The sequence below is a fragment of the Pterocles gutturalis genome, unplaced genomic scaffold (genome assembly GCF_000699245.1).
Source record: "Pterocles gutturalis isolate BGI_N339 unplaced genomic scaffold, ASM69924v1 scaffold5818, whole genome shotgun sequence".
Taxonomy (NCBI): Eukaryota; Metazoa; Chordata; class Aves; order Pterocliformes; family Pteroclidae; genus Pterocles; species Pterocles gutturalis.
The window spans coordinates 12,906-28,640 of record NW_010117835.1 but is presented as its reverse complement, the minus strand read 5'-3'; the positions used below and the strand labels follow the sequence as shown (position 1 = coordinate 28,640).

Here is a 15,735-nt window from a genome sequence, read left to right as displayed (position 1 = left end):
CAGAGTGCTGTTCAGGGGTGCGCAAGGAGGAAGGTCCACTAGACGACTCATCGATATTTTTACTTCTTGCAGGTAAGTCAATTTTCTAGACTAAGGAACCTCTCTGTAAAACTGTGCTGAAATTGAGAAACACCTTTGGAATTGCTCAGTTCTTGCAGCAACTTTGTTTTATTGCACTTCTAAAATTGAGGGACAGATGACACGAGCCACTGCTGCTTTGTGCCTCTGTAAAACTACATTAGGGCTTGAGTTTTTCTGGAAACAACGGCTGAAGGTATGATCTGCCCTGAGCCTGCAAACCAAGAACCCGAAAGGGCGTAAGGAAGCTCATAGGTGAGACTGACAGACAGGATCCTGGACTATCAGTGTGTGGCAGTGTGAGAGAGCAGCTTTTACCTTTCCAGAATTGTTGTATGTTTCTTTGCTTCCACAAGAACGTACAAACCCCTGATGAGGTGGTTGTGGTTTCAGTGCATCTCAGCTTGCATGGGGCCTGATAGTTTTGCATACCTTTTGCTCCCTAAGTTAATTTGGATTACTATTGTTATTTACTTGATCATTCTCTAAAATGGAGCAAAGTCCTGTGGACCCAGGGAACTCACAAGCAAGCAGAGCCTGGGCACGCCACCCCGTGGGAGGGAACGCAAAGAGGTCGTTAGTGCGGTGCTGTACTGCTTTCCCACTGTCTGATGAGTGTGCAAAGAGCTCTAACTCCTGCAGTATTAGAGCTTGAGTGCTGGGCTTCTGTTTTCCTCTTTGCATTTCCTACTTCTTTAGCAGGATCCCTGCCACCCTTGCTTTATTCTGTAACTCTGGAAAATTTTCTCTATATTCCATTAAGTCTGGGTGCAGAATGCTTAGTCTCCACAGGTCTGGCTCTTAAAAAAAACTCAAAGACTTACAAAAGATGGCATCAAAGCATTAGAGGACAATGGTGAAACCTTGTACGATCATCAGAGGGCAGGTGACACAAAGGTTCGGTGCACAAGCAAGGCGCTTACCCGTCCTTCACTGTGTGCGTTAGTCCTGCACATTAACTGGGAAGAAGCATCATGTGAGCTGGTTTTTCTTGGGGAAAGAGAGAAGGTAAGCAACACGGTCAGCAGATGGTGGACAGCAGCGGCGTGCTGTGAAAGGACAGGCTCGCTGTCCGGGGTGGTGCAGCAGCTGACACGGGGTGATCTGCTCCCACACGGAAAATTCTGCATTTGTCCAAGTCCACATGGAAGTGGATTTTTTGTAATTGGATGTAAGAGATAAAAGCATCTTCCTACTACTAATTTAAACTGTGATACCCACAGCACCCTCCTAGCCTGTGAAGCATGAGGCTCTATATCTATAATATATATAAAGCATGTCTATAATATATACAGTATATATCATATGTATAATCTGGCCCAGGAAAGGAAAGGTATAATACTTCAACCAGCTAAAAATACATGTCTGGTAGTTACTCTCATAATTTGTTGACCAGTTTCCTAATACTATACTTGTTATTGCAAATATGGATTCACTGTTTGAAGATTTAATTTGAAACCTGACACAACTCTCTGCTTGTGTGGAAAAAGGGGATCTCCAGGGGTTATGTAAGGTTAAAATGAGCTGTTTGCAGTGTAACTGCTGCTGCTAGTAACAGGTGATCTGTGCGAGACAGCCAGGTTTATATTGATTGATAGATACAAAACAATATAGAATAGACTTCACAGCAACATAGCTTTTATGAAAAGAAACTACTTTAAATCAGAATTTAAATTAGCAACAGCATAACACCAAATCATAACCCGCCAGTACCTGTTTGTAAAGGGGATGAGGGAGGGGTTTATTAACGGTGGGTCATGTTCCCCTCGCTGACCCAACCTCGTATTACCTACTACCCTTCATTTCTACTTGGGGGAGAAGTTACTTCTTCAAGAGAGTATTAACTTAGCTTTGCAGCTGATGAAGAACAAATATATTTGAGCTTGTCCTCCTAAAAAAAAAAAAAGGGGGACTTAAACAGCCAGCATAGGGCAAGATTGTTTGAATTTTAAAGTAGAGGGGTACCTGATTTTAGAGTATTAAAAAGAGCTGAAAGTCAGGAATGATGTAGCTGTGTGCTGGATGTAAAAGTACTATCGAACAACATTTATCCTATGACAGGGAGGAGTTACTAAGAATAAACAGGCCAGTTTCATCTCTGCCCTAAACTTGCTGGTTTTGTGGGAATTTTAAACCAGACATGAAAGCTAAATTTACATGAGAGAGTCATTTGACAATACATGGATCTCATGTCGCTTGAGAGACACACTACAAAATGCCTAGTTTGGGTTTTGGTTTGGGTTTTTTTTGGTGGTTTTTTTTGTTTTGGTTTTTTGTTTTTGCCTACATACGTAAGAATAAGTAAGAGAGTTTAAAAAACAGTTCTATGAGTAAGAAGAAGTTGTTCAACCTAGTTAAGGGCATATAAATCGAATACAGGATTCAGCTTTAGGGCTGTCTTGAAAACAAGACTCTGCTGTTCCTTAAAGGGCAGGAATGATAGCACCTCCAGAGGAACCTGATGGTGTGGAGACCATGGGGAGAGGGAAGGAAGCACCCCAGGGACCTGCTCGAGGACGCAGGTACAAACCGTGCTACTGCCCCTGTTTCCCAGCGTGACCCATAGCTGCAGCCTGCTGGGTGCACCGCCCTGCGCTCCTGCGAGGCACTGAGCAGTGGCTCCTGGGCATCTGTCCCTGTGCAACACCAGCGCTCAGAACTGCTCCCCGGGTGAGGACACCAGCTGGAGACAAAAATATGACACATGAGTAGAAATACGTGATTGATTACAGCACCTTGTGGGAGATGGGACAGATTCTGCTCGGGAAGGGGACAGAGGCAGCCCTGAGAACAGGAGGAGGCAGGAGTGGACAGTTTGTCCTGATTTAGGTACCAGCACCAGCTCCGGTAACAGAGTCGTGTCCTGTGGCTGAGAGGAGGAAGAGTGTGGAAAGGAACAAGGAATAAATGTGTAAGAAGATGAGATGCAATTTACTGTGTGTGTTTCAGTGTTAAAGCCACTCATCTAGCACTCCTTACGCAGGAAGGCAGACTGTCCGAGTGACTCGGGCACAGAGCGGTACCATCTGTCCCAGCTGACACTGGAGTTACAGGGTCGTACCCCAGTGATCACGCAGGCGTAGGCCAGTGCCCTGTGTGCAGTGTCGCAGGGAAACCAGGTGGCAAACCAGCTCTAATGTACCCCAGCAGGAGGTACGTGTAGCAACCCCCCTTACCTGCCCATTTTGAAGATGCAATGTTACTGTTTCCAGGCTTAAAAATTGAATAAATGCCAAAACCCAGGAATTGCTTGAGGCTCAACTGCAGGCTGACTTAGGAAGGCAAACAGAAATGCCCAGCTCCATGCCCAATCCAAGCCTGTTCTCGTGGCATCAGTTTTTTGACAGCAATAGATGGGTTCCAGTTCAGTTTCGGAACACTTTGGCCTCTGTAGCAGAGAGAAAGTACGCTGACAGCACGGATATTTTTACCCTGTCACAATGCAGAGTAAAACAATTTGTTCAAGTCAGCGCCAGGGGTGATTCAGGCTGACCCACCTGGGTGTGCACTGAACCAGGGCAGGAGGAGCCATCACAGGGTGAAGTTACCCCCTCTGAGCTGTAATGGGGCCCTAGGAGATGGGCTACAGCGTAAGAGCTACAGCGAGAGTAGGTTCTCAGTGTTCAGAAAATAGAAACAGACACATTAACACACTGGTAGGATGTTACAACTGCCTAAACTCTTCCATTAGAAGATGTATTTGAAGCTTAACAAGTTCTTAAGGATACAGTACATCTACCTACCTTCACTGTATGCAGTAATTTTATTGCCTTGTGTCTCTCCCTTGTCCCCAAAGATCTACAGCAGACATGATTACGCAGCTGATGACAGTCCAACAATTTTTCAGTCCTGCAGAAATGCCTGCTCTCTGGGGACACAGGTGCGGGATCTTCAGCATGGCAACATTCAGTCTCTAAACCCTGTCTACAGTTGCTGGACTCAGTGCAGGTATTACATTCTTGTGGAGCAGGTGCGCAGGCTGGCGTAGCTCTACTGCCTGTTGTCTTTGGACACGTTGTGCGCCAGCCAGTTGACTTTGGTTTTCCAGCTCTCTCGCAGGGCTTCGTTAAACTTCAGTCGGAAGTGCTTCAGTGCCTCCTCATCTGTTTTCCCAAGAGCCAGGGAATCCTGCAGGCACGAGGCAGAAATCAGTGTTAGTTAAGCACAACTTAACTGCTCAACTACTAAGATGTTTTCTCACTAAGAAATGACTCCATTGAAAGGAGCACTGAGTAGGAAATGAGTAGCTATTAATTGTTTTTAAAAGCTACTTGCATAAGATTTTTTCATTCTAATACATGCATCCTGCTTTGCTGTTAGGAGGGAAACAGGGTTTTAGTGCTCTCGTACAACACTACTGTCTTTCAGTTGGCCAGGGCGAGGTGGTTATAATTCAAGAGGCAAGCTGGGAACAGGAGATGATACACAACCCAAGAGCTCTGTCTCCTTTGTGGCAAGCTGGTTCTACAAGGTACCTTCTTGCCTTTGCACTGAAGAATCTGAAGTTATTTCCTGAGTACCAGCATCTGGCATTTCTCATGTCCTGCACGTGAACATTGAGCGCCTACTCATGATTTTTGGAGCTTATTTGCTTCAAAAGATATGTCCTTCCTCACTGGGCTCCTCCTCACTGAGCTACAGGATCAGGTGTTCAGTTCTAACTGATCTGGTTCTCTTACCTTTAGATACTGAATGTCTTTAGAGCAGCTGAGTTCGGGCAGGCCGGCAGCTTTCATCAGTGCAAAGAGGTGCAGGAAGAGAAGACCGTGGCGCCTCAGAATCATGTAGGCTTTTTCACAATAACCCCTGAACCTGTTCAGAAAGGAAGATGAGGCAAAGGAAGGAAGACCACAAGCTACACCGTTTTATAAACAAGACTAGGTATTAGTGTGAACCCTGCTGGCTGCAGTGATGACTACCCAGCTCTTTCACCTTCTCTAGCAAGTAGGTACTAATTTGTTTGCTTTTGGGTGTATGGCCAGCTATAGGTTTACAGGCTGCACATCCTTGGTGGAAATAACTTCTGCAAATTCACAGTTTAAAAAGATTAAGTCAACTTTAACTGCTAACGCTTACCTTTCAAACTTCTCATTGTTGTTAGTTTTTCCTTGCTGGATGACATGCACAAAGTCATAGGTTAAGATGAAAGGAACTCGTTCTCTATTAATACCAAATTTAGTCTTGAAGTTCCCCAAAAAGTGACCAAAATCAATATGGAACAGCTGAAAATAAGGAAGGAAAAAAATTATTTTCAGAACAGTATCTGTTTTATCTGATCAGTGTTGAGTTATCTTCACAGCTACTGTATTCAGAAGATACTGACCACAGAATTTTGGGAGGGAGAAAAATGACCTCTCCCATGGCACTCCTTTGGGAAAAGAGATGATATTTACTTGCTAAGATATTCTCTAGTGTAATTAAATGTTGGAACGGGCAGAAAAGGTACTTACCTGTTCAATATCTAGTATTATCTGAAAAAATTCCACTTTTTTTGTAAAGCCTTATTGTGTCTCTAGTAGAAGCAGAAAGAGAACTAAATTTGGCACCCTACCAGGGCAGTTTGCAGCCCCAGACAGTGTGGGGACAGAAGATGTCCTGTTTTGAAGTTGCTACAAAATATGACTCGGTCAGGTAAGGGTTTGTTTCCCTCCTTGGGTTTTGTTTTGTTTTTTAATACTGATGATAGTGAAGTTAGCACACCACCAGTGCAGTGATGGGAAGGATGATCACGTGCAGAGCCTTACCCACTGTGACCATTTTGCGGAGCCGCTGCAAATCCCAGATACACAAACCCCAGGGCTGTGCACCGCAGGGCATCAGCTCCCTCCAGTGGACAAACACCTGAGCGGCCTGTGCTCTGCAGAAGCGGTTTGTAAGCTCCCTGCCCAGCATTTGTTAAGAGGTGTCCTAGCTGAGGGCTGCTGCTTGTCACAGCCCAGGCAGGGAGGTGTCTTGGTAGCAAGTGACTCAGTGTCTCTGTCCCTGCTGTGACCCTGAAACAAAGGTGCTGCTAGGTTTCTTGGACTGCTTGATTTAGGGGAAATAAGATGCAGAGGAGTGGGATGCTACACAGAAACTGTGCAGGCAGAAAGCTGCCATACCTGAGAGATAAGAGTGTCTAAACATCAGCCAGTTTCTTACTTTCAATTATTAACTAATTAGCTGACTTCACGGGACCTGCAGGAGACTTAGCTTGCACCATCTAGCACAGGGTTGGTTTAGGCTTTCTAGTTTAATTAATTGTGAATTCTACAAAGATAGCTTGGAATCCCCCTTTACGAAAACATTAAAGATGTACTAATCCCTGTTAGCAATCCAGTTCTTGAGCAGCAGCAGTGAGTCCTCATACCTGTCCCGTTTCCCGGATCATGATGTTATCGCTGTGCCGGTCACCTATCCCCAGCACGTAGGTTGCCACGCAGTACCCAGCACAGGAAAGAGTGAATTCCTCTATAGCTTGTTCTAACGCATCACTAAAGAGGGTAAGAAAAAGATTGAAAAAGAACTTTACTTTGAACACCAGGAAAGTACTACAGCTTCCTCCATGCAAACCTGCAAGCGAAGGTAAGGGAATCACGTTTGAATTTCTGTAGTGTTCTCCAGGGGCAGTACTCCCATCCATGCTTTACAAAAGGTAGCTGCAATAAACAGAGCTGCCTTCGGGTGTGCTAGGCAGTAAAGCAGCCATAGATACTGTGGGACAGCTTGGGAATGTGCATAACTGAAGGAAAAAAAATCGAGCAAAGCAGAAGAAATGTCTGCAGGTAAGAGGAAGCAGTAAAGCAGCGCCGAGTAAAAAGTCAGCCCACTTACCCTGGGTTCTTGGACTTTAGCCAGTTGAGCAGGGCATCCTTGTTGAAGGCCGCAGTGGCCACCATGTTGCTCTTGTTCAGCTGGATGTTGGCAATGGTGTCTGAGTGCATGACGACTTCTATCAGTCCCGTCTTGTCTCCTGTGGAGAGGCAGCCATAAGGGGTCATCCTGCAGAAATGAAAGAAACCCTTCCACTGAAATCTTGCCCAGAGTTGGGTTATGTTGACTTTTAATCTCTCCTTTGTCTGCTGTATCTACTCCATACCTACTCTGCATTTCTGCGCCTCAGTACCACAAAACCTGACCAGCTGCTCATAGAATATTAGACAGACCCAACGGGGACAAAATAAGCTTGCAGACAAAATGGCCTCACCACCAACTTATCACTGCAGTAGGACAACTGTGTGCACATTACTCACCTCAGGTCCAGGCCCTCCTGCTTCCACAGGATGTCCATCAACTGGATCATCTGCAATGTCAGCATATCCTGACGAAGATCTGTGCAGCATTACAAAGGAAAAAAGGGTCGTAAGTACCTCCCCCTCTCCCCTCCTCTTGTGCTCTTGCATATGGTGCTTGTTCGGCCCCTGAAGCATGCTGCCAGAGGGGCCTTTGCCACAGTTGTCAAACACATCCTTTAAAGACTTACCGTCTCCGTTTTTAAAAATGATGCCCACTCCACCTCCACCCGTCTCTTCATTATTAAACACAATCCATAAAGGTTTCATTTTGGAGTCCATAAAGGTGCACTGATCCACACTAGAGGAAACAAAAAATATTACGATCAGAGTTTCCATCTGTTAAAAAAGTGGCCATCTAATCTGCAAATTTAACAGCACCCACAAACGCTAACAGACTGGTGATGTCCATGAGAAAAGAGGACCTTGGGGTAACCAGGAGCCTGGCTCTACTGCTGAAAAAAGCCTGTGGCACAAATTAAAAGGTGCGGCCATCTTCCTTACCAAACTTCAGCGAGGATAATGTTGGGGTTCAGGGGAGACTGGAGGTGGGAAAGTGCTTCAAGGTAAGTTTCCTGCTTCATGCACACATGCATCATCTCCTTGGTTTGAGGCTTGGTGGCCTTCTGAGAACTCACTTTAACAAAGTCATTCAGAGCTTTCATCTTGTTGAGTGCTTCTCCCTGAAAAAAAGGGAGGGGATGGAACAGGGTGAACAACTAGGAAATTCCTGGAGAAAGTTTAAAAACTATTAAAACCTACTGTGAAATGTGAACCTTGGTTGTCCCTTACCTTCTCCTGCAATTTCACACATCGCAACAAAACAAATTTAGTAGTATCTGCTTGAGGGAGATCCAAGCAGAAGACATGAGGTGCACAGGCTAGAAAAGGGAGGATGAGACCTCCAGCCCCTGCCCCCAGTGCTTTTGGGGAGCTGTGGTTATGCAAAAGTGCTACTCAGTTTTGAAAACAGAAGCAGCACTTGTTTGTGGGCAATCTTAGATACAACTTCATGTATACATGAGTCCCTCAGTTCTGAATTAGGTACAGTGATCCTTGATGGGTAATAGCAAAGTTTTAGAGAGTGGGTAGGTACCAGGATCACCCCCCACACAGCACCTGAAGAGTGCGCTGCTCCAAATCAGCCAGCCCAGTGTGGTCAGCTCCCACTAACCAGTAACTCATTGAACTCCTCTAATACCAGCAGCAGTCTTTGAACATTTCAAACCATTCTAGACACATAGGGTAGTTTGGGACACGTGGGGGTGAGTAAGAGATGAGCAAAGTCACATGTCATGGGGAACTCCAGGCTCTTAATAGGATATGCCAAAACCAATAGAGCAGTTAAAAGACTTTTTTTGTATTACTGATACCATGAAGCTGGAAAAGCTAACAGCTGGGAACTAGCTCCAAGCAAGAGGGAAGTCAACCTTATGGCTAAAAGCAATTTTTACCTGTTTCATCAAAACTTTCATATGGTGGGTGCTGCCTCTACAGTATGCTTCTAGAATCAGGCCAAACCTCAAAGCAACTGCAGGAACATGCATTTCTGACCTAGGGGAAGAAGGAGGTTAAAGCAATTCTGACTTACTGCAGCGAGTGACTAATTCTCCCATTCGTGCCAGCACAAGGAGGGGGGGAGAGGAGGGCGCACGTTTAGATTTTTTCTGTGTACTGGGGAGGAAAAAAAAAAAAATGAACCCACCCCAGAAGGTGATGTAGAAAAAAAAACATTGCTTGAAGTGATGAGACAGCTTTCTGGATGGCTAAATTGCTAACCTTGCCTTCGAGAACAATACTTAAGGAGCAAGGACAGTTCAGAGCCTATGGCTCAGAACTGGCAGGTGGCCATGGCTGGCCAAAGTAAATTTCAGCTCACAGGCACATGTATATATACAAATTCTGAGAACAACCTAATCCATACACTACCACCACAGCAACAAAAGAAAAAAAAAAAAACAACAAACAAAAAAATATTTTGTTTCTTCCTGGAATAATTCTTCTTCAGTGTCCCAAGTAAAAAGCAGCAGTTCCCACATTTTTTTAAATGACAGCAAGGAAATCCCACCTTTTTGATGGGCTTTGATGAAAGACACTAGTTAAAGGACAGCCAATAGCCTTTAAATAAATCCCCTGGCGTCTATACCTACAGACATGCTTGCTGTCTCACTTCACAGAGCAATGAGGAAACCAGTAAATGCTGGTTTCACTTGATTACTGAGAAAAAGCCCCAAAACATTTGCTCTTTACCTCAGATGCCAGAAGAGGAAGTGGCCGATCTTGCGGTTGGATAATGCCCTGTCCAGCAGGAACTTGGTTAATTCACAGTCTAAGTAGGATTCGTACTTAAGCACCTGGACAAGCTGTAGCAGGTATTGGAACAATTCATGATCTCTGTGGACAGAGAGGAAGAATAAAAGACAGCCTTATCTTTACTGCAACAGCTGTACTTGCAAAAAACTGTAAAGACAAGACTGTCAGCCTTGTTCACAGTCCCCCTCAGCAGCCTGAAACATAAATAGAAAGGGGCTCCGCATATCCCTTGTGGTGAACACTTACGTCAGCTTCTTTAATGAGTTGATAGCAAAGGAACCAACATAACGGTCAGGAAAGCTAAAATCCAGCAGCTCCAAGGCATTCAGGACAGGCAACTCCGGCCAGGTCTGAAGCAGGGAAATCATCTGTAAGGGGAAAAAAAAAGAAAGGGAAAAAAAAGGGAATGAGATTCTTAAGAAAGCTGATATAAATCTAAAATTCTACTGATAGAAGAGCAGCTCCTTTGTTGGGGCGGGGGGGGGGAAACCCTCTATCTTAGTCACTATTTACAGATGCCTCAGAGCAAGTTTGCAGACACCAGGTCAAAACCCAGCAGTCCAAATCTCCTAGCCAGGCTGACAGGAGGAGCCATCCAAGTCCACAGCACGCTTACACTTGCTGTACCACAATTAGTGAAACAAGCTCTTTGGGAAAAGCACTTTTCTGCAGCATAATAGCATAGACTAGAAAGGGACCTTTAGAAGATCCTGTCAAAGCACTTCAAGTAAGGACGGATGAGTGGCACAGAGACCATCCCTAACTGATGTCTGATGTTCTCAGTCGAAGAGATTCACTGACCCCCTGAGGTAGCTTGTGCTGGTCTCTCACTGTCAGTTAAGAATATCCGATCCAGATCCCATTTCTGCTCTGCATTAAACAGTTTTTTTTTTCTTGCCTCCAGTTTCTAGAGGGAATAAGCAAGACCTTGTTGGTCAGTAATGAGTCTGAGACAGTGCAGAGCCAAACCTCAACTCAGCTGGGTACCACTCAGCCTACGTTCACAGCGACTCGTTGAGAACAGAAAAATCTTCCTTGGCCTCTATGATGCCAAACGTACCCACACAGGGGCAATGCGAAACATCCCCTGCTAAGGTGGCCTCCCAAAAACAGCACAGGAATGTAGACACTGAAAGATCAAAAAGGGAGCCCTGGCTGCCAACCCCAGCATCCTCACCTGGGCAACATCTTCGTGCTTGTTCCATTTGGTGATGATAAGCAGCTTTGCCAAAGCTTGTGGGAACTGGTCACGGATATTGTGTCTCATCTTCCACACCAGGTCTTTCTCATGCTCATATAGTTCTGTGTGGCTCCTCCGCTCCAGTATCTCCTTCAGTTGCAGCTTCTGCTCATGGGAATCACAGGAAAGAGCATACACAGGGCTCAGTCTCGAACCAGAGACCCTGTAGGACTGGGGCATGACCCAGTTTGGTGAAAAAAGCTGGTGGAGGGTAAGGTGGAAACATACAACTTCATCTATGAAACCAGTCTTGCATGTAGCCTGCACATAGCTGAAAAACTGACGCCAGAAGACTCACCTCCTCAGGATCTTCTGCTGCAGCACGGGGTTGTTCTCCGTTCCTCCCCAACTCCAACAGCTGGGACACAAACAAAGAGTCTGAGAACAGCTCCTCATTTCCTCTGTACTTCTAGCTCACCATCACTTCAGGCATTTATGCTGCATCAAAGGTCAGTCACTTGCCACCTCTGGAGTACTCAGCAGGACCCTCTGCTCAGAGGTGTAACCTGACTGCCCGTACAGCCCCTTCCCCAGCAGTAACAAGAATGAAGGGATGAGTCCTCCCCCCCGCAAAAAAGGGCACATCTGCACACCCATACATCTCAGGAATGGGGTCTCTGGGTCACTGAGCTCCAGGTCAACAGGAGCCATTCCAGTTTCTTAGAACTGGCGTGCGTTTGCCAATCAGACAGCACTGCCCGAGCCATTAAATCTGCTGAGCCAGAACATGCATCATGGGGGAGCATGTGTATATGTCCCTGGCAGAGCAGATCTTCCTTTCCTGTAACAGGCACATTTTGTCTTCCATTTTAAGTGTTTGGCCAGTTGCGGTGACAGATGGAAAATCCCCATACCGCATAGCATGTTATCACTCTGTGCTGAAAGGGAGGGAGCTGCCTACTTTCACCCATTTCCCCTTTTATTCTTCTTCCTTCCTACAGAGCCTAATGCTGCCTGCAGTTTAAAGGCAACTCAAACCCATTTTTTAAACAAATGCTCATCTACAAGAGCAGCTTTACCTCAGTACCTCACAGGAATTCACAGCTTGGAAAAGTATTCACTCAAAGGTCCATTAGTTAAAAGAAAAAGTCAAATTTTGCATGAACAGTATCTATCCATCAAGTCTGCTTGTACCCAGTCCCTGTCAACAGCCACCCAAGACAGTGACACTGTATGTCCCTGCACCAGCAAAGCCTGGGAATGTCTGTGTCCCCCAGAAGAGGGACACAGTGTGCCCCGTGTCCCCTACCTGCTCAAATGACGGGTAATACACAGGATGCGATGCAACACTGGGGAAGCAGATGACCAAGGCCGCTGCACTTTCTGTGTTGGGGTTGCATTGTACCGTGCCCATGGGGTTCAGAAGTTCTCCTTTCTCATCTGAAAAGCAAAGTACACAAACCCATGAACCCTGATCTTCTGAAGCTTTAGCCAGAAAGCAGAGCACAGACTGCTTCCAGCTCTGTCACTGGACATTGCTTATGAGAGATTAGGAAAATGAAGTGAGCTGCTCCATGCCAGGGAAAGTATACATGACATTGTTAGGGCAGCAGCAACCTCTTATGTCATACGTGCAATGCCAAGCACAACACCACCTTCGTCTTGGTAGGGCTAGAGCAGTAATCGTACTGGGTCTGCTGGTCTCAATGATCACAGCCCCTCCCACACCCCACTGGAGAGCAATGCAGAACGCAGGGCACCTCCTCTCTGTGGTGGAGACTAAAGGTGAAGTACAGTACAGTAGCTCTGTCTCCTGACATACCTGGAAAGGAGGACCACATGTGCAAGCAGCACTCCCCTGTTTTCAGCTGGTCCTTATAGTCAAAGAGCATGACATTCACCCAGGCAATGGGGCAGTCCTGCAAGGCAAAGAAAGAAGCTCCTTTGGGTGCTGTAACTGCAAACGATGGATGAAGGGAAGAGAAGAACTAACAAGAAAGTGGGATTATGCCCAGGCAAAGCAAACCCCTCGCAATAGCCAGGAATAAGAGACATTATCTTGATTTTTTCCAAGTCTGCAAATTGCTACACAGAATGCTACAGGCAGGTAACTTCTAATTCAAGAGTACGCAGGCAGCCCCTCACCACAGAGTTACCACCGAAGGTAGCCATGCCTCTCTGCTTATCTTTTAAGATCTCCTAAAATCAGAGTACAAGATGGCATCAAATTCAGATATTTTCCAAAACCTGGGGTCTTGTGTAGTGCTGAATGGCACCAACACTCCTCACAAATAGGTCTAAAACTTCACCACTCAATATTTTATATAGCTGAAGAATCTCTAAGTTTCTGGGAAGGCCTTGCAACTCTACACTCAATGATATTTGAAAGACCTATGACATATATACTCCATATACTTCACAGTTTGAGGAGAGGGAGAAGAACCTTAATCTTGAAACAGAGAACACGGAGTTAGCATGACTTCAGAAAACTAGGCAAACAATGCCAGTCACATCTGATAATGGAAAGAAAAGGCTTGGCTCCTTTTTACAATAATAAACACTATCTATAGAAATCGAACTTTACGCTGACAATCCCCACCCCCCACCCTCCAAAATAAAACCCACAAGCCCAACCCAGTCACACAAACCAGCCTCATTTTGGAGGTGGGAGACTCCAGCAAGTACAGCGACCGGGACACGGCCAAGAAAGAGAACCCATCTCCCTGCTCTACCCCAGTTCCCTGCCACCAGAGCAGACAGACAAATTCCACAAGTGACCTAAGATTTCCTGCACTCAGGTTCCCCAAATGGAACAGTTTACTTCATATAACAGCTTCAGCAACACTAGCATTTTGCTCTGCTGCTCAGAAAACTCCACAGCCTAAGCATACACTAGCACAGAATGACTTGCAAAGAGACTGCAAGGCAAAATTCTAGCAAGACGCACCCACAAACAGTGGAATGTTCATAGGGAACCAGAGTGAGACATCATCTTGTTCCACTGAGACATTCTAAAGAATGTATCAGGATTGCCCCAAAGGTACACCAAAGGACTTGGCAGAGGTAGCAAGGTCAGCATTTTCCCCTAATGCAACAAAATGAATCACTTCCAAGTAGCCTTTCACAAACCTTTGAATTGATTTGATTAGACTAAGTATCTTCAGTAAAATCCCATTTGAGACATCAGCTTCTAGCTCATAGAGAAAAGCCCAACAAAACACCACCACCAGCAATAACCTTTTCTCACAGCACAGAGCCTGCCAAAACACAAGGCAAGATTTTTGGTGGATAAGGTCCAGCAAAGCAACAATTCAGCATTGTAGGGACAGAAATACCTCCTGCATGACTTACAGAAACACTGAAAGCCAACCCTCCGGGTGACATTAAGTCTCTGACTCATCCCAGTCAGTCTGCCTGTTTTTGTGGTAATGAATGATTTAGTCCCACCTATCTGCTCTGGACAGTCTGCACAGACAAACAACATGCATGTAATTAACCTCTGAGTACTGTAAGCAAAGCAAGCAAAAGGATTATTAATCAAAAACAAAAACCAGAGGGCACTCTGACTGTAACTTCCTTTTAACAATAATTTTAAATGAGATCTGGGCACATCACTCAGAGCTGCAGCTGACCATGTGGAAAAAACTACTTCTGCAGAGCTCAGCTCCAGCAAATATTGTGATTTTCTATTAAGAGCTCAGCAGTACCAGAACACACATCAACTGGATCCACTTAATAACCCAGCTAACCAGGCTGGTTTTGTTTTGTCAATCAGAATAGCAAGATTTCCTTCCAACTGCTTCAAAACTGAAAGTTGTTCCAGTGCGACCACAAGAATGCAGCCTGTGAATGAATTTTGTTCAACAAAAGCCTTCGGCAGGAGCTGGAGTTCTGCTACTCTTAAGTAAAAAAAAAAAAAAAAACCAGAAAAAACAAAAACCAAAAAAAACAAACACCAAACAACAATAAAAAGGTTGATTCTGGTCCTGGCCTCAAAATGTTTCCAGTCTGAAGTCTGCAACCCAGAAATTCATCCGCACAAGCATGACTCATGGGTTACCTGTTGCTTCCCAGCCATGAATGCACTGTCACCCTGAGAACCCCACTGATAAACACAGCAAAGCTCAGTGAACCTCCCCAGCAGTGAAAAGGAGCTAGCAGAACTGAGACTAAAATCTTCTGTGATGACATTTATCAGTCCCTCATTTCTCTGCACTCTAGTAAAGACGGCATGACTAATCCTCTCTTTCAAACATGGTAACAGTGTTTTTACGGCTGCAGAAACAATAATTTGCAGAGGAACAAATGCATTTGTTGCTCAGAAACAAAACTCTTCACATGCAAAGAGCTAGAGGCATCATGCTTCACTTGCAACTCTGGGAAGCTAGCACTTCAATTATAGGCTGCACTTAGATCTGCTTTAGTTACTGAATTACTAATAGGCTGGAAGTTTTGGAACAGAGGTGAGGAAAGGGAGAAATATCACTACATCTCTGATTCAGAAGCTCAAGAGCTTCCAAAGTGATTTAACACTTTCTGTCCTCACTTTATAACATCTGAGCAGTAACCTTGAAGATTCTGCACTTTCATTTTACTTCACCTAAAGTTTTGCTGTAACCAGTGTTTACATTCCTCATTTTCTTCCCCGTTCTTAGCTGTTAATTTGCTCCTTGGGGATTTGCATGACAGACCTTACTAGAAAGAAGATGCAACACAGAAGATGGTTTAACCTCAACTGCAAAACAAGGAAGCTGCTGAACAGCAAAACAGAGACACTAACAGAAATTATTCCTCTTTATGTGCATTCAGATGCTGTGTGTGTTTCTTAAAGGTCTTTCTGGACAAGAAATTACATTTAAACAACCCTCCCTACAGGCAGCCACTCCTCAGTTT

The 15,735-nt window shown here is 45.1% G+C and overlaps 1 protein-coding gene across 1 annotated transcript in view; it reads right to left on the bottom strand.

Annotated features, from left to right (window-relative positions):
- Positions 1 to 3,736: 3,736 nt before the first annotated feature.
- Positions 3,737 to 15,735, bottom strand: part of PIK3CD (phosphatidylinositol-4,5-bisphosphate 3-kinase, catalytic subunit delta) — an 18,073-nt gene continuing 6,074 nt past the window's right edge. The window contains exons 9-23 of the mRNA XM_010075949.1: positions 12,665 to 12,761; positions 12,152 to 12,282; positions 11,201 to 11,260; positions 10,840 to 11,007; positions 9,909 to 10,030; positions 9,600 to 9,743; positions 8,804 to 8,903; positions 7,854 to 8,032; positions 7,541 to 7,650; positions 7,311 to 7,389; positions 6,892 to 7,059; positions 6,428 to 6,551; positions 5,155 to 5,300; positions 4,758 to 4,890; positions 3,737 to 4,206 (exon numbers count right to left, since the gene is read on the bottom strand). Coding sequence (XP_010074251.1) covers positions 4,069 to 4,206; positions 4,758 to 4,890; positions 5,155 to 5,300; positions 6,428 to 6,551; positions 6,892 to 7,059; positions 7,311 to 7,389; positions 7,541 to 7,650; positions 7,854 to 8,032; positions 8,804 to 8,903; positions 9,600 to 9,743; positions 9,909 to 10,030; positions 10,840 to 11,007; positions 11,201 to 11,260; positions 12,152 to 12,282; positions 12,665 to 12,761 — 1,899 coding nt within the window. The 3' untranslated portion in view covers positions 3,737 to 4,068. The remainder of the gene's footprint in view (positions 4,207 to 4,757; positions 4,891 to 5,154; positions 5,301 to 6,427; positions 6,552 to 6,891; positions 7,060 to 7,310; positions 7,390 to 7,540; positions 7,651 to 7,853; positions 8,033 to 8,803; positions 8,904 to 9,599; positions 9,744 to 9,908; positions 10,031 to 10,839; positions 11,008 to 11,200; positions 11,261 to 12,151; positions 12,283 to 12,664; positions 12,762 to 15,735) is intronic.